Source organism: Nilaparvata lugens, chromosome 3 (assembly GCF_014356525.2).
Source record: "Nilaparvata lugens isolate BPH chromosome 3, ASM1435652v1, whole genome shotgun sequence".
Classification (NCBI taxonomy): Eukaryota; Metazoa; Arthropoda; class Insecta; order Hemiptera; family Delphacidae; genus Nilaparvata; species Nilaparvata lugens.
Genome location: NC_052506.1, coordinates 37,071,537 through 37,089,984, shown reverse-complemented (window position 1 = coordinate 37,089,984; position 18,448 = coordinate 37,071,537). Strand labels below are relative to the sequence as shown.

The 18,448-nt window shown below is 36.6% G+C and overlaps 1 protein-coding gene across 2 annotated transcripts in view; it reads right to left on the bottom strand.

The window, feature by feature from the left end:
* LOC111054652 (probable phosphorylase b kinase regulatory subunit beta) overlaps positions 1–17,282 on the bottom strand; it is an 80,227-nt gene extending 62,945 nt beyond the window's left edge. The window contains exons 1-4 of one of the 2 annotated variants that reach the window (XM_039423658.1): positions 17,044–17,282; positions 6,947–7,143; positions 6,060–6,219; positions 5,711–5,908 (exon numbers count right to left, since the gene is read on the bottom strand). In XM_039423658.1, coding sequence (XP_039279592.1) covers positions 5,711–5,908; positions 6,060–6,219; positions 6,947–7,143; positions 17,044–17,193 — 705 coding nt within the window. In that variant the 5' untranslated portion in view covers positions 17,194–17,282. The remainder of the gene's footprint in view (positions 1–5,710; positions 5,909–6,059; positions 6,220–6,946; positions 7,144–17,043) is intronic. The other variant, XM_039423659.1, reaches the window with a different exon arrangement.
* Positions 17,283–18,448: the final 1,166 nt, after the last annotated feature.

Genomic DNA, 18,448 nt, shown 5'->3' with positions numbered 1-18,448 from the left:
GACTAGTAGGAAAGAGTCCTGAAGTCTGATCATAAATTTGATAGGCCATAAACCTGCTACTGAACATAACAAACACAACTAAACAAAAATCATCAAATTCGGTGCACACATAAAAAAGTTATTGAATGTCAAAATTTGAGGCTCGATTTCTATTTATATAGATGGATTTTGTCATTCTATCAATATTTTGCAGTTGTAGAAATTTCACAACCATTCATTTTAACTTATTTGAAATAAGTGGTTGTGATAATTTCTAGTCTTTTTATTTGATATGAATATCATCTACCACAATATTACCTCCACTACTACACACAAAATTTCATCTGTCTCTGTCTATTATTTTATGTTAAAATATAAAAACTTCTCAAAGAAAGGGTAACTATAATGTCATTTTATAAAATGAGCTTTTATATTTGGTTTTTAATAAACAAGATATACTTACCAATGTGATAATTGATAAAGTGAGTTTCATTTCTAAATGAATATAAATTATGTTTATTGATGTTGTTTTATAGAGAGCATTTGCAATAAATTTTAGTTATTCAATGACTGAGCTGTTTTATTTACAGTTACCTATAATCTATATAAATAGAAATCGAACCTGAAATTTTGACATTCAATAACTTTTATTAGCCCTATAGAATTTTACAATAACTTTTTGTAGGTATAGAATTTACTGAGGATTTAAATAAAAACTCAGAATAATAATTGAGTTTCAAAAACCCTATTACTCTTATTGACCAAGGTATGAAGAGTCTATCGCAATAAACCTTGCATATTGACTAGCCTTCGTAGGTAGCCTATTGCTGTACCGTACTTGATTGTTTATAATGTCGTTTTCACAGTAACATTTTGCATTGCGCTGCGCACTTGGTGTAGATAAGGCTTATGACGATGTACAGTAAATACAAAGGGCAACCTCACCCAATAATATATCAACATTTCAATCTAAATACATTGATTTTATTATTATATATCACACATCTAAACTTTAAAGTAGAAATATTTTTAAAACTCATGTTAGTGACGACCGTTTCGTTGTGTGCTGCATCATCAAACTAAATTATGTTCAAACAGTAGACTCTCAGAATTTGAGGGTTGTGGTGGGGGAATTGAACTCAGCCATGAGTTTTTAAATACGGTATTTATACTTTCAAGTTTACATCTGTGATGTATTCAACAAGTAGAAAAATAATGGATATTCAATAAAGAAAAACAAAAATAATTGATTGAAATAGAAATAAATAAATAGACTACGCATAAAATTGTGAACTGTATGAATCATACAATAATCAAGAATTATTTGAATCATACAAGGATTCAAATAAAAATCTGAAGAAATTATTGGTATTTAACCAGTCCAATCAACACTAAAAGCATCGTTCAAAGAAAAGTTCTTTTTTTACTTTATTTCAATTCAATCAAGTGTTTAAAAGAAACACTGAAAATATTATTGCATGCTGTAACAAAATTTATGACCAGGCACGGCCCTAGGGACTTCGCCGCCCTGGGCGAGATCGGCAACCGCCGCCTCCCCCTTACAAGCATCCCATCTAATTGTCAATCTTGAATTCCATCCCTTCCTTGATTGATCGCCTAACTATTGGGTCTCCGCTGTGATGTGATCGCTAGTTGTCCCTCTATCATAATTAGTGATTGAATTCATGTAATTGAAGTAATGATTGCAGAGAGTGAATGAAACATAATTAACTCTATCAATGAATAATTTTGTGATTGGAAAACAGTACATCAATAAATATAAGTTAACTGTGTCAGTGAATTAAATACACATAATAAATATAGCATGATTTATTATGAGTGGGCTACTGGAATATTGCATTATATCGTACAGAAGTACAAAGTGTTTACAAATCGAAATCTGGGTTTCGATTCGTCATAATATTATTTTATTGCAAAGAACTTACAATAAGAAGTTGGGGTACCTTCATTTTTTCCGGAAAGCAATACTTTCCTCACCTATTGTAATAAGGCAAGGAAAGTAAAAATCATAATCAAGTGGAGAAGCAACTCAATCAGTTCTGTTTATTTGCACCAGTGTGAATGTGCGTACTGCAATCCGCTATGATTAGTTGAACCACAGATTCAAGATTATATTTATTCAGTCTTTGGTTGGACTGATTGAGATTGGCTGTGTAGCGTTTTTTAGACAGGGAAACATTATGACCAACCTTTATATACGGTAACACTATTTATAGCATTATTGTCTCTTTTAAACTTTTATTTAAAATGTTTTTTACATTCAAACTTCGTTGTGAACCTAGTAGGTAGTTTGATAGAAATTTTTATGAAAATCTCTGATTGTGTTGAGAAAAGGCGTGTGAATGACCATTGCCAATACCGGTATAGCCTAAGCCTAGGAAATAACACCCAATCCATGAAATTTATGTTTGGTCCACTTCAGGGTAGGATTTATAATATTATGCTGATATTTTGTAGATAGATACATGATTTTGATGACTATATCGCCAAGAATGTTAATAATAATTATTACAGAAATTAAAAAGATTAAATCATTATTCTTACTTTTTCTTGTTTTCAAAGTTATTTTCAGAAATGTCAACATAGTAGGCTATTTATAGATATGGTATTTTATTTGAATATAAAGCTGCGTTTACAACAAAGTTATTAACAAAATGTTAATAACATAATCCTCATAGATTCTATTAAATTGAACATAACTTATCATACACATGATGAACATAATATGTGTTGGTCAAGCTCCGTTCAATCTAATAGAATCTATAAGGATTATGTTATTAACATTTTGTTAATAACTTTGGTGTAAACGCGGCTTTAAGGTACCCACCTCACCAAGTATCGATCAAAAATGTGCTATAAGAATAGAATAGAGTTTATTCAACAATCAAAACTCAAGCATCATTTGTATGTGAAATATATTTAATCAATTTTCAATGTGAAATACTAAAACAATCTTATTCGAAGTGAAGTTCATAATTGGCGGTTAGCGTGTGCAGTGCATGTCATGGTTGGAAACCTTATAAATAGCTAAGGTATTAGCTATTACCAAGTCTGGTGTTATTTTTTAAAAATTATAACGAAATAAGAGTTAATTTATTTATTCAAGTGAGTAAATCATTGCTTCATAGTTATTGGTTCTAGTATAAAAGATAGCATCGTTGCATTTACTTGATATTGGGTGGGATATGTGGTTGCAATAAAAATACGTAAAAGATGGACATTCCAACTGTAAATATTACAAAAATATTATTAAATAGATTTTATTGAGAATAATAGAATTATAATTGAATACTTTCACAGACTCAATCTCATGAGGCTGGATGATTGTAGGGCACTCCATGCTTTTATTTTTCTGCATAAGACATTAAAAACTGGAACACCTCAGTAAATTGCAGAGGATTTTCAATATTTGAGTGATATTGGTCAGGGTGGTACACGGCATGGTTCCCATCTGCTGGCTGTCCCAACTCACAGGACAGTCATGTTCAACAAGTCCTTTTTTTGTGACAGGCTTGTCATTCACATCCTTGCTTGTGGATTGTGGAATTCATTGCCGGCTGAATTGAAGCGCATTGAGGTTCATCGTCGGTTCGGCGCGGCTGTCTTCCGGTGGATCAGGGTGGTAGGGGTGGCTGAGCTTAGCGGGGGGTGCATCATTGGGTGTGTGTGTGAGCTTTCTTTTCATGCTTTCATACTTTTCATAGTTCTGATACATTCATTTATTCAGTCTCAAAATTAATTTCTTTAGAGTAATTTTAAGAGAATCAAGTTCAACTTTCAAAGTGAACTCCAAAGACAGATATAAAAAGCACTCTTTCTCTTTCTCAAAATTAATTTCATGCTAGAAGTATATATTAGTTTCCTTATTTCCTCATCTTGCTCGTAAGGTTTGTAGCCATATTGCTCTTTTTGCTCCTTTGATCCTATCATTCCATCTTAAATGTTGTATTTATTTCCCAACAGATCTTTGTTATTTTACATTTTAAGAATGTTATGGTGCGTACAGATATACGCGCCGCAAACATGAGCAATATTCACTTTTAGTCATTGATTTTATTTGATTTACTTCTTTCTTTGTGTTCGTTTCGCCGATCAGATTATTAACGATTCTCCAGTCTTCTTTCACATTACCTCTTAAATTGGTTTAGGTTTTTGAAAATAAATACATTTGGAGTTTTGAATTTGAATTTTGATTTTATCGCGAAGCTTCCTGTATGTCTTGATAAGGCTTTCATTAAAAGGTTGTGCTAATGTATTTCTATAAAGATTATTTTTTGTTTCCATACTACTCAGCAGCTGAGGAGTTAACCAGGGTTTATTTAGGGGTGGAGAATAATTCTTTTTCGGAACATTTACTTCACTAGAGTCCTCGATACAGCTATTGAAAAGTAACCAGATATAAAAATCTGGTGTGGCGCACTCACACAACTTTCCTTCTGTTATGAAAATTGATCACCTGACGCTAGTGTACTCGCACATCTCAAGTCTACTATTCAAAGATATGAGACAGCTGGTGATAGGTCAATAATGCTGGAAACACACGAGGTCTGCTATCTCTTCGTAGTGAATGATTTAATAGAATCAACAGTTGCCAACAGTTTGCAATTTAATAATCACATTTTCTCGGATTTCAAGCTTATTTTCAATTCTAGGTGGAAATGTTACTGGACATTAATTGCAGAGATTTTCATGCTCAATCTTTTCCACCTGAATTTTTTTGTTTAAATTGTATATGAAGGCTGATAATCGAGAATCTAAAATCAAACTTTGCATAGATGGGGCAAAGCTCCTGAAATTTTTACAGGTGTAGGACTTGTTGCAGTTGATAGAGCTTATCAATGACTATTCCAGGCATAAATTTGATCAAAATCGTTGGAGCCGTTCTCGAGAAAATCGCGAAAAACCCTGTTTTTGACAACATTTTTGCCATTTTAGCCGCCATCTTGGATTGCATTTGATCGAAATTGTTCGTGTCGGATCCTTATAGTGTAAGGTCCTTACGTTCCAAATTTCAAGTCACTCCGCTAACTGGGAGATGAGATATCGTGTACACACACACACACACACACACACACACACAGGGGACCTTGAAACGTATAGAAATTTAGAAATTGGGGTACCTTAATTTTTTTCGGAAAGCAATACTTTCCTTACCTATGGTTTTAGGGCAAGGAAAGTAAAAATAGTGCTCAAGGAAAAACTACTCGAGAAGGAAAAAGGGCAGACTAAGAATACGATGGGAAGATGCATCAGGGATGATGCAATAAGGATGGGTTATAATAGGATGGAGAAGATTGATAGAAGATAGAGATGCTTGGAGGAATGTTGCGGAAGAGGCTAAAGCCCACACTGGGCTGTAGAGCTGAAAAGAAAAAACAATTGATTGCAATATAATGTAGGCTTATCTGCTCTCTGTTATTTGCTAGCTATCAGTGACGACTCTGGTGCTATAGAATTTTAGATGGTATTCAGTTTGAGCCTGTATTAAATGAGGATACCAGACTGGGTCGCCAATGGTGGCTGTGTGTAGAGGAAGCTGGGACACCAATATGGTGGCCGATTTGACAACCCAGATGAGACACCAGTCTCCAGTGACCAGCCGCCAAAATGTGGTGTTCCGGTTGGTGTCCCTAGTGTAATGAACAACTAATGTCCTTCGACTCGCTCGCACACTTGGTGTCCTACAAAACGTTTGTCGAACCCCACTCACCTTGGTCTCTCCTGTCTTGTAATAACGTCGACTGGTATCTTCTATAGAGCACTTGTACCCATCTCTCTCAAATCTAATAAATCCATAGTTCCCTTTCAGCTTCTTAGTCACATTTTCCTTCGTCTTTGCTGTTAAACTTTCATCATGTGTTGCGAACGCAGGAAATGAGATGGTAGGTAACAGAGAAGCATCCAACCCCTGAAAAGTAGAAATTCTCCGTCTAAATCCAAGTTTCAAAAATTGGAAAAATAATATAAGAAGATAGACAACTAAAAGTTAACAGACAATCCGGAACTTCATTCAATTTGCTAGTGGAAATCTTATCAGAAATTAGGAATAAGATATTTACCTTGGAGCTTGATTCTCGAGGCAAGAGTGTCTCAAAAATGCTTCGATTTCTGTTATGAGCATCAATATCAACATAAATGACCGACCACGAGGCCCCCTTCTCACCGAACAGGTTACATCCATTGATGGCTTCCAATGCGCTCTTCGCCATTCCTATGGAACTAAACATCAGATATTATCAATAGTTGACAAATATTAACGAAATCAGGACATACCGAAAATATGTATTTTATATAATTCAATTATTGGGCTAGTGAATTTGAAAAGTTTACTGAATCTATTCATAGAGCTTGTATAGATCAGTGACATGGTAACTTTGAGCATCTATTGGAATTACATCAAAATTGAAAATTGATTACATAATTTATAATTTATTGATAATAACAATACTAATAATCAGAACTGAACAATTATTGTATTGAAATACGACTCACAATAAGGTCTTGATATTGAATGTAGAAGAGGCATGTGTAGGACAAGAAGTGTCTTATAATCAGGAGATACTTTTTTCAGTTATTCTTAATTGAAATAGAATAAATTACAAAAAAGTTAATTAAAAGTTCTTAAAAAATATTCAGCATGACTAACAACTTATAACTAAATTTATTTTGAAAGGTTGAACTTATATTATCGCATTAGATAGATTCAATAGAGAATTGCACCATTGATTACTTCACCGTACAATTATAAACTGACCTCTCTCATGGGAATCAAGTGGAGCAGTGAAGAAAACCTTTTCTATGCTAGAGCTGCAATAAAAATGATAATAACTACTGAAATAAATAATTTAGAATGGGCTAAAGGGCGAAACAAATATAATAGATGAAAATTAATAATTACGTGTCATTGAATCTGAAACAAAATTTGACGTATTGAATCGACGAGTACCTTGCATGTATTTCTGGTACTCCAACATTGTATTTACTGCCTCTCTCCCACATTCCAAAGTCAGGTGTTCGGTAAGCTCTTTCCACATAGTATACAAGATTCTGCACAAAAGCAACCTCATCTTGTGTGTATATTATTTGCAGGCCAGATGTGATCATTTGTACAAGAAATAAGAGGTACAATGATACTGCATCAATCTAAAAAACAGAAAGATGACAATTACATCATAAAAGAGGTGATTAACTTGCCTTGAAGGTGAAAAGTTGTGGCAGTCTTAATTTAACTCGATCAACTTGATTAGTCTGGTCCAACTTATGACAGCAGATTCAAGTAAGTTAGTTACAATACATTCTGGTTCATACACGAATCTACAATAAATTACAGTACAACAGCCAATTATGCAGCAAATTTCACATATTATGAAAACTTATTAATTACAATGAAGATTGAATGCAACATTAGAATATTGATAATATAGTATTGTAATATAACTACATAAATCAGCGGTGTTTCAACAATGAATAAATGATAATTTCAATGAATAAATATACACCCCACTATATATTATATGTGTTGGGGTATAAGTAATTAGTTGCTTATTGCGTGTAATAATTACTATTTACAAACTTCATTCACTGATATGGGATTAAAGTTTTGTATAATAAAATTAGTAAAACTGTATAATACAAACAAACAAAATTATGGAATTAGTAAATAAATATTAATGTTCTATTAAGGATAATAATAAGAAAGGTTATTTTTAGAAAAATGAAAAACAGTAAAGAGTGGAATGAAGAATAAATAGTTTCAATATTTACAGTCTAACTAAATTTTCACAATTTTCCACTCCAATATCAACCAACCAGGAAAATAAACTTTTCTTGAACCTGTGTCTATTGAATTCTTCCCTAATGTAACTTGGTATTGAATTATAAATTTTTGGTCCCAAATATGTGTAGTTTCTTTGCCCAAATGTAGTGTTCATCCTTGGTACTATTGAATACGTGTTTCTCTGCCTTGTTTGATGGTTATGATCTGCCAGTCTTATGTGTTCGTTGTTTCTCCTCATTCGCGTGATGATAGCCTGGATGTAGAGTTGTCTTACACTCAGTACTTTACTGTCCTTGAAAAGAATGTTCGTGGGGAATTGATTCTCCTTGAAGCCTATTATTTTTAGTATTCGTTTTTGAAGTTTATAGAGAGGTTCAACATGTGTAAAATTCGTAGCTCCCCAGATAATTATGACGTATCTTAAAATTGATTGCACTAAAGAAAAATAAACAGTTTTTAATGTCTCATAGTTGAGGATTTTACGGAGTTGATAGAATTTGTAGAGAAGCTTCCTGATCCGGGTAATTGATAGATTAATGTGCTTGTCCCATTTGAATTTGTTGTCCACTATTGTTCCTAAATATTTTATTTCATTGACTTGTTGAATTGAAGGGCAATCACACGGGTTGTTGGTGCTTCCACAGTGATGCAGGATTATTGAAGAATCCGGTGGTCTCGTCCGTTCTGTCAGAGAAAAGGCTAAAAATTTCGTTTTTGTTGCATTACTGTAAGCAAATTTTCTCTTAACCATTTATCGACTTTGATCAATTCTTCCTGTGCCAGATTAAAAACTTCCTCCCAGGTGTTTCCTTCAAATAGTATACACGTATCATCAGCAAAAGCTATTACTCTTCCTCTTATCTTAATTGAACATAGCTCATTTGCATATGCCAAATACAGAATTGGCCCAAGAACTGTTCCTTGGGGAATCCCAAACTTTATCGTTTCCTCTGAACTGAGATGTTCTTCAACTTTGACTTTTTGACGCCGGTCACAGAGGTATGATCTAAACCATGCTAGAGGAACTCCTCTAATTCCCATGGCTTCTAATTTCTTCAGCAGCAAACTGTGATTAACAGTGTCAAAAGCTTTTGCTAGGTCCAGGAACACTGCTGCACATTTTTTGTTATTTTCTAGCTTATCTGTGACAAAATTTGACAATTCTAATACCGCATCTTCTGTACTCCTCCCCTCACGAAACCAAATTGATTCCTAGATAGTAAGTTGTTTTTTTCCATGTAATTCACAAGACGTTTCTTTACCAGTTTTCTCCAAAATCTTAGAAATATTGCTTATAAGTGAAATAGGCCTGTAATTGGTGGCATTTGTTTTGTCGCCTCCTTTATGTAATGGTCTAACACATGTCTCTTTCATAGCTTTTGGAAAAATTCCTTTTGACAGACTTAAATTAAATATGTGAATTAATGGTTTTACAATTACATTTTTTATCGACTTCAATGTTCTATTATTGATTCCATCAAGTCCTGGAGCACTGACATTTCGCAAACTACTAATAGCTTCAAGAAGCTCATCTTCAGTTACTGGGTGAAAGTAGATGGAGTGTAGAGTTCTTGTAACAGGTTTATATTGGGATATGATTTGGTCTAGTGGTTTTCTTAAGGAATCTATTATTGTCTCCGCCATTTCTTCACCTACATTTGTGAAAAAGTTATTCATGTGGTTGAGCACAGTTTCTGGATTTTCCTTTAGATTGAAAATCCTATCATCTATTTTAATAGCATTCAATTTCATTTTTGTTTTTGATTTAGAGTCAGTAGCATCTTTGATTACTTTCCACATTTTTTTATTATCCTTTCCAGCTTCATACAATTTCTCTCTATAGTATTGGTCCTTTGTTTCATGAATTAAAGCTGTGAGTGTATTCCTATACCGACGATAGAAGTTGGTTCAAAAATTCAAATTCAAATCAAATTCAAATTTCAAATTCAAATCAAATTTTATTCACAATTTCAAAAAAAAAACAATTTAGGGTCCTGCCAAACCTGTAGGTTTTTCGGCGAGTGCCCAATCACAAAAACAATATTAAGAACATAATTAGGTAAGTTTACTAGGAATTTTTATGACATTCGAAGTTCGAAATAAATAAAGAAAAAGACAATATGTAATGTAATAAAAACAAGAAAGTATAAACTAAAAAATAACTTTACAAAGTTTGTTGAATAAGAAAAAATCAACTGAAAAGTATGAAAAAGAAGAAGAAAAATAGAAAGAAGGATTGTTTCACACTATCTTGATAAAACATTTCATCGCTGAGGCAGGCGGCAGTGTCAACAATGAGAAAAATAGAATTTCAGCCAGCCAGAACTTAGAAATAATATAAAAACTCGCTGGTAATTGTGTAGCCAAATAATAGTCACAATAATAGTTGGTTCAAAATAAATAGTTGATTAAGTTAATGTTGTTTGGGTCTTCCTTTCTTCTTTTGTTGAGTAGATTTCTGGTTCTTATTGCTGCTACTATACCTCTGGTGATCCATGGTTTGATGGGTTTGTACTTCTTCTGCCGCCGATGCTGCTTGATATTATTTTGTATATGTTGTCTCAGAGTTGATAAGGTGTCATAAGATGTATCTGGATTATTATCTTCTAAAACATGAATCCACTCCTCATTCAGTAGTTCATTCTTCAAGCTATTAATGTCTATTTTCTCGTTTATTTCATGTGTTCCAGTTTCATTTGCACTATTTCTCGAAATATGTTGCACTCCTAGAATTGTGGTGAAGTGGTCAGTTATTGTTGATTCATAAATGATTGGAAAAAGATTATCTCTGGAGTTGGTAGCAATGTGATCTATGCAAGAAGCAGTTTCTGTTGTAGTTCTGGTTGCTTGTTTAATGCAGAGTCTGAGCCCATGCTCGCTTAGAAGATCGCAGTAGTCATTCAATTGATGATGTGGACGAATTTGAAGGGTGTTAATATTCATGTCTCCGGCACATATGACTTGTTGCCCTCTTAATTCATTCAGGATCGATTCCAAGTCACTCAGGAAATCTGTAATATCATTGAAGGACGGTGATCTGTATATTGCAAGGATGTTCCACTTTTTGTCTGCTGCATCCAACCGAATATGTAGGACATTTACCTGGTTAATATGTAGCTCAACACATTGTACATTTATACTATCTTTAACATAAACAACTACACCATCATTTTGTAATGGGTTGTTTATGGTGGAAAATACATCATATCCTCGAATGGACTGGAGTACAAATTCAGTCCTAATCCAGCATTCGGTTAGAATAATAACATCAAAAGAAAAATTAATGTCGCACAATTGAATCATCAGCTCATCAAAATTTCTTCTGATACTCCTTATATTGAGACAGAAGATGCTCAAATCACAAGAACTCAATGCTGCACAAAGTTGTTGACTGTTGTTGATCACTTCATCGTTTATTTCTTCAAAATAATCAAGATCCTCGAAGCTGAGCAAATTTGATAAGTTGTTGTTACTCATTATTTAAACTCTCATTAATCCCTTCCATGTTTCTTTCATTCCAGCTTAAGAGAAACTCTTCACTAACATCCTTTAGTTTTCGAATTAGGGTCAGCACTAAATCTTCTTGCCCTGTTGTGATATATCTGAAGGTTTGTGTGTGTCTGCTCATTGCTACTATTACATGTTGTGTGCTGTTATATATTCCAAGTTGTTTTTTATTGTTCCTTATCAGAACTACATTCTTGTGAGTTAAGCCCTGTGCTTCATGAATTGTATGGACTTTAACTGAAGGGTGAAGTTTTGATTGCAGCTCTTCTAGCACTGTTTTCTTCTCGAGCTGAGTGAATGTAAGAATCAGAGTGTTAGGTTCAAGTGGTCCAAGTTCTCCATTTGTTATTGGAGGTCTGACGGATAACAGGACCTCATTTTTCGTACTAATGTCCTGGTAGTAGCTGGAAAGGATGTAGCAGACGTCTATTGGACACCTTCTAGTTACTGTTTGATGGATTCTCTTCTCACAGAGAGATGAAATGTGTGACCATTCAGCTGTTAATTTACTTCTCTCTATGTAAGGTATTTGGTTTGAATCTCCTAGCAGAATAATCTCAGAAGCACCAGCGAGAGATGAGACAAATCCCACGAAACCTGCATGCATTAATACTGCTTCATCTATGAAAACACGTTTGTACTGCTTTTTTGATCCGTTTATTATAAAAGATGAAACTGTTCTATAATCCTGTTTAATTATTCTTTCATATTTATTTTTGTGAATTCTATTCACCTCTTGCCTAATTTCATTTATTCCAGCTCTTGTCTGACACAAAATGAGATCTTTACCTGGTGTATGTTGCTGAAGGATAAAGTGAGTTTTACCACACCCTGGAACTCCATCCATCCAAGTTATTTTTGGCATCTTACAATTTGTGATGTCAACTTTTAGAATATTCTTCAGCAGCTCAGCATTCAGCATGATTTGGGTGTCTCTACTGACTAGAATATACTTTTCCTTAGTTAAGAATGACTTTGTTGTTTCATTGTAGGGTACGTATTTTCCTTCATTTTCTAAACAGAAGCCCATTCGATATGTAGTGGATGTCGGCCACAGGAAAGTCTTAAGTCGATTGTCGTAGATGTTCATCTCGTTTCGCCTTATCTCTTGAATACATGCTGCTGAAGAAGAGATATTACTATTCAGTGATGATAGTACTCCCCTATATAAATCCGCATTCAGAACATCATACTGTTGAATAAAGTTCCTGAGTTCTATCATACTGTTCAAATAAGCATAAAGAATAGAATCATACGGTAGGTATCCTTTTGGACAATCTTCAGAGCCATCGTTTTCATGTGGTATATCCAAGAACTTTAGATTGTTTATTCCTCTGTAATAGAATACATAATTCAGGTTTTTAGTTTTAATTACTAAACTTAAAATGTCCAAGCATGTAAACTCGGAGTCAATATCAAAAGAATCTATTCCAATCGTAATGTTGTATTTATTTATCGATGCATATTCGTCTATTACCAGTAAGAGGTCACGGATACCTAATTGAGCCTCATTGTTATTATTTTGCGCTAATATCAATGTCAATGAATTTTTAACAAGATGAAAACGAATTGAGCTATTATTTACGTTCCGTAAATAAACAGTAGGTAAGCTATTGTATTCATCTTGACTCAGCGTTTTCTTCTTGATTGAATGTGCAACGCCTTCTGAAATACGTAAACAATTTTTATTCCAGCGAGCTAATGATAAATTAAAATCTGTATATTGACCAAAGCTGAAAATCAAAGACGTCCTACTTTTCGCTGACTGTTTTATTAATTCTGTTTTTTTAATAGATGATAGGAAATCTTGAATATCTATTTTTATATTTGATGCTGTGAATTTATTTGATGATTTTGAGCTGGAAATTCTATTTTTAATCTTTTTAAGCACTTCCATAATTTGTTCGATCAATTGATTGTTGCAATGCTTTCACATAGCTGGGACACTTTAGATAGTTTACTTTGTGGTCTGAGGGTTTATCAGCTCTTTTGCAGTTAAAACATACTGGAGGTTTATCGATTGAAGGGCAGGTTTTGATGTTGTGCCCTGTGATGGAGCAATGACCACAGATATCTTCTTCCTTTTTACAATGTTTTGTGATGTGCCCATAGACTTGACATTTATAGCACCTTTGCACTGCATGATAATCATTAACTCTACATGATGTCATATCTATAAATATTTTTTTCTTATTAATTATTGCTTTCCTAATTTCGGGTTCACATTCTACTACCCAATGCACGGAATCCTTGTTTTTCGGCCCTAATTTGAATGATGGCTTGCAACCTTCTTCAAATTTTTGTTTTTCTATTCCTGAATTGACAAAATTTTTGTTATATATTTCTTCAGTTACCTCTTTGTTAGTGAGATCAGATGGAACATCATAAACAATTATCCTGGGTTTTTTATTTTGGGGCTCAGTTATCTTGATTTGATCATTATTCACAGCTTTATTCTTCAATAATTTCTTTTTGTCCTCTAGAGAATCCAGAACAATGAGTAAACCTCCTCCTCTAACGGGTACTGTCTTTTTTATTCTAATGTTATCCTTTCTCGCGATGTTGGTTTTCAGTGTTCCTTTTATTTTTTCACTGTCTTGTTTCTCATTACCGGTGGAATTTGAGGGTTTAATTAAGACTACCTGTTCTTTTGGAAGGATTTTCCTGACTTGATTATTGGACTGGGGATCGCTTGAAGTAGCTTTTTTCGGTAGTTGTATCATGTCTGCGTAAGTAATAGGCCTGTCTTTATTTTTAATTTCCTGAACAGATTTGCTTATGTCCTGTAATGAGTCATGAATTTTCGGATGCCCTAAAGTATCACTTATTTGGCTAATAGTAACTGCTCTCGTTTCTACTTTCACGATTACCAATGCTAATTTTTGAACTAATTCTAAGAAATTATCATATTCGGCTCTGGAAACCTTGTTTTTTTTAAATTCTGACGAAGCCCATTCCTTGAATTCCGAAGAGATACTCTTCATGTTCATTATGTCTGTGTTGAATTCACTCAGCAATAATTGTTCAACAGTTTCCATTTTACCTGGTTGTTCTCGTACTTTGAGTCCTTGGTTCCCTGGAAAGTTATCCTCTTCTTCCTCCTCCTCGAATTGCGGGATCAGTCCATCCGGTGGTTTGGTTGGTGACCTCATCTATCCGACGACGATGACGTATGAAGATAGCTGCTGTATGGTTATGTTCCAGTGACCCACTTATTGATGAACGATGATTGTTTTGAAAACTATCACTACGGTGAAACTAAACTACTAAGATGTTTACTCTACGAGCGCTACTGTAAGATTTCCGCTAGGTTTTTGTTATGAAGTGTATTGAATAATGAATTCTTGCCAGAGTAATTGATCCATTTAGTTTACATTTTTTAGTATTAAGGAATATTTATTTGAATTTTCACAAAGTAAAATTGTGACGAGAAAATAATTAATAATATTATTGAAAGACGCTCGGCTATCAGCAAAGCTAGCTGACCGCGGAGATAAAGAGGGTACCGATGGCGCACCATCTTTCGCGCATCGAGACGATTCTTACCGCCTCTGGCGGCGGCGAAACTCCATCCCCTCCACTTTGGGAGAGTATATAAACGCCGGTCGAGCCCCAGACCAGAGCATTCCGCTCCCAACCTTCATCTCCTGTACAGCGGCCCTGACCTCCTGTCCTTGTACAGCGTCCCGTTGGCTGCCGTACGTCCCTAACCTTCCATCCTCCCAGGGCACAGCGGCCCGTTGGCTGCCGTCCCTAACCTTCCATCCTCCCAGGGCACAGCGGCCCGTTGGCTGCCGTCCCTATCCTCTCACCCTCCCAGGGCACAGCGGCCCGTTGGCTGCCGTCCCTAACCTTCCATCCTCCCAGGGCACAGCGGCCCGTTGGCTGCCGTCCCTATCCTCTCACCCTCCCAGGGCACAGCGGCCCGTTGGCTGCCGTCCCTATCCTCTCACCATCCCAGGGCACAGCGGCCCGTTGGCTGCCGTCCCTAACCTTCCATCCTCCCAGGGCACAGCGGCCCGTCGGCTGCCGTCCCTAACCTTCCATCCTCCCAGGTCCGCTGTACCCTCTCACCCTCCCAGGGCACAGCGGCCCGTTGGCTGCCGTCCCTAATCTTCCATCCTCCCAGGGCACAGCGGCCCGTGGCTGCCGTCCCTACCTTCCATCCTCCCAGGGCACAGCGGCCCGTTGGCTGCCGTCCCTATCCTCTCACCCTCCCAGGGCACAGCGGCCGTTGGCTGCCGTCCCTATCCTCTCACCATCCCAGGGCACAGCGGCCCGTTGGCTGCCGTCCCTAACCTTCCATCCTCCCAGGGCACAGCGGCCCGTCGGCTGCCGTCCCTAACCTTCCATCCTCCCAGGTCCGCTGTACCCTCTCACCCTCCCAGGGCACAGCGGCCCGTTGGCTGCCGTCCCTAATCTTCCATCCTCCCAGGGCACAGCGGCCCGTTGGCTGCCGTCCCTATCCTTCCATCTCCTTAGGGCACAGCGGACTGTCGTCTGCCGTCCCTATCCTTCCATCTCCCCAGGGCACAGCGGACCGTCGTCTGCCGTCCCTATCCTTCCATCTCCCCAGGGCACAGCGGACCGTCGTCTGCCGTCCCTAACCTTCTATTCTCCCCAGGACACAGCGGCCCGTTGGCTGCCGTCCCTATCCTTCCATCTCCCCAGGGCACAGCGGACTGTCGTCTGCCGTCCCTATCCTTCCATCTCCCCAGGGCACAGCGGACCGTCGTCTGCCGTCCCTATCCTTCCATCTCCCCAGGGCACAGCGGACCGTCGTCTGCCGTCCCTAACCTTCTATTCTCCCCAGGGCACAGCGGCCCGTTGGCTGCCGTCCCTAGCCTTCCATTCTCCCAGGGCACAGCGGCCCGTTGGCTGCCGTCCCTATCCTTCCATCCTCCCAGGGCACAGCGGTCCGTTGGCTGCCGTCCCTATTCTCCCATCCTCCCAGGGCATAGCGGCCCGTTGGCTGCCGTCCCTATCCTTCTATCCTCTCCTGGCACAGCGGCCCGTTGGCTGCCGTCCCTCCTGTCTATCCTTCCTCTTCCTAGTATACTGGAACGGAACCGAGGCCATAAGGCCAATACAAAATTACCTCGAAGTGGTGCCATCAGAGAAGAGAGCGACCTTCACGCCGTCAGAAGCACCAGGAGGTGCTGTCCACACCAGCTGAGGCACAAAGAAGAAAGAAGAGGAACTTTGACTTGCCTCCTTTCCCCGCCCACATTACGACTGAGCTAAGTCGTCCAGGAGCAACACCTGGGTATCAATCACCTACCTCTGAAGGTACGCCAGGGTGTACGTGATAGAATGAACTGTAAAATCAGTGCATTTTTCATATCACTGTAACATTTTGTATTATGAATTATATATTTGATTGAATGAATACTATATACCTGTATTATGACAGTGTCATGACTCATCAAAAAACCTTGATGCTATTATGATCAACATTTTTTTGTCTCAAGACTTTTTACGTGATAGTAGGCTACTGGTGCGTAAATGATGCATTAATACTGATATCTAATAATAGAGATGCTGATATGAGTGCTAATAAATGGTTTGAAAGATTTAGGGGACTTACATGTTTCACTACAGCATAAAAAACTTGCTAATCAAAAACATCGTTGGTGAATAATTTTTTATCCTTTTTACTTTTAACAGCAGATTTGAGACTACCTTTTGAACAGATTTAAGTTGATTAGATGTAGTTCAAGATTTTGAAGAGTTTATTATTTCGTTAAATTAAGTCTCACCTGCAGATGTGAATATTCATCATCTTCGTAGACACTGTCGCCCGTAACCAAATGAAATTTACAATGCAAGGCATGTTTTTCACTCTGGTTTTTCTTGAACAGCTCTATTCTGTCAGCCTGCTTGATCCAACATTCTAGTATGCCTCGCATGCACTTCACAGCAGACTGGCCCAGCTCGTACGATTTGCCTCGGTCATCGTCAATTCGTCTTCAACAATAAATTAATTTAATTAGTCTGGAAATGCTAATTATCATTCAATAATGTTAATATATTCTCCTAGATAGGGATTATAGACCATTTATAAGTACGAGTATAGAGTAAACTACAAAAATATAGAGAATACATTTTCAAAATTAGAGTATCAACTTGGAAAGTTTCAATTACTTGGAAAATTATCAGTCAATTCCCGAAAAAAATATTCGTGATTTTTTCCAAGTAAAGTTTTTTGAGAGGTGAAGAGAAATTCATTCTCTCATGTACTCATTAACAATTCAACTACTAAAGTGCACTACCTAATATTACTTCCATTTAAATGTGAATTGGTACAATTAAATGTTTCAAACAAAATATGATTGAAATGAAACTCTCTGATAGTTATTTGCGCTTTACTCCCTCTTCGTATAACGGGAGAGTATAAATATTCTTCTTTAATTTGTAGTTGGTTAAAACATTTCAGTTGTTGCTTAGAATGTGATAATAATCCATAGTTGATGAGGTAGAGCACACCGAATTCCTTCAAATTCAATGACCTACCGCAAATTCCTTTGGAGAATGATGGATTTATTCTTAATTTTACTGAATTCTATAAATTTACTTAAATAGTTTCACTATTGATAGTAATCTGCAGCATTGTGATAATTTGAACCCTGTATGGAATAGCCTACCCCCAGAATAGAGTTTGTGCGCCCAACACACCCCCAAGCCTCTGAAAAATGTGATGCCTAAAAACTTATTATTCGTATTTGAGCTCTAATACATGCTGAAGCTAATATTTTGTTAGCTAATAAAAAGTTTTCCTTGTATTCAGGGGGGGGGGTTAATATCAATACTTCGGGAAAGGTGATTTATCCATCTCATCTCCTCCCTAGGACCATCACCATGGAAAGTTACCATGGGAACACTTTTTAGCACTTGGAACATTGCTGGGAAGTTATCATGAACTAAAAATCAATAAAAAATCATTGAAATTTGTCAATAATTTGAGCTCCCTGTAAATGTGCTCAATAAAATGTTTAATTTCACATGTAAGAACCGAATGAAAATTCTAATATTTCTGCATATTCCAACAACTGAATTGATAGAAATTCATGGTAATAAGGTTGTTGAACTTCAAGACCTGCATCAGATTTACTTTTAAACGAATAATGATTTTATTGAAAATTGATCATTTGTTTAACGTCTTTT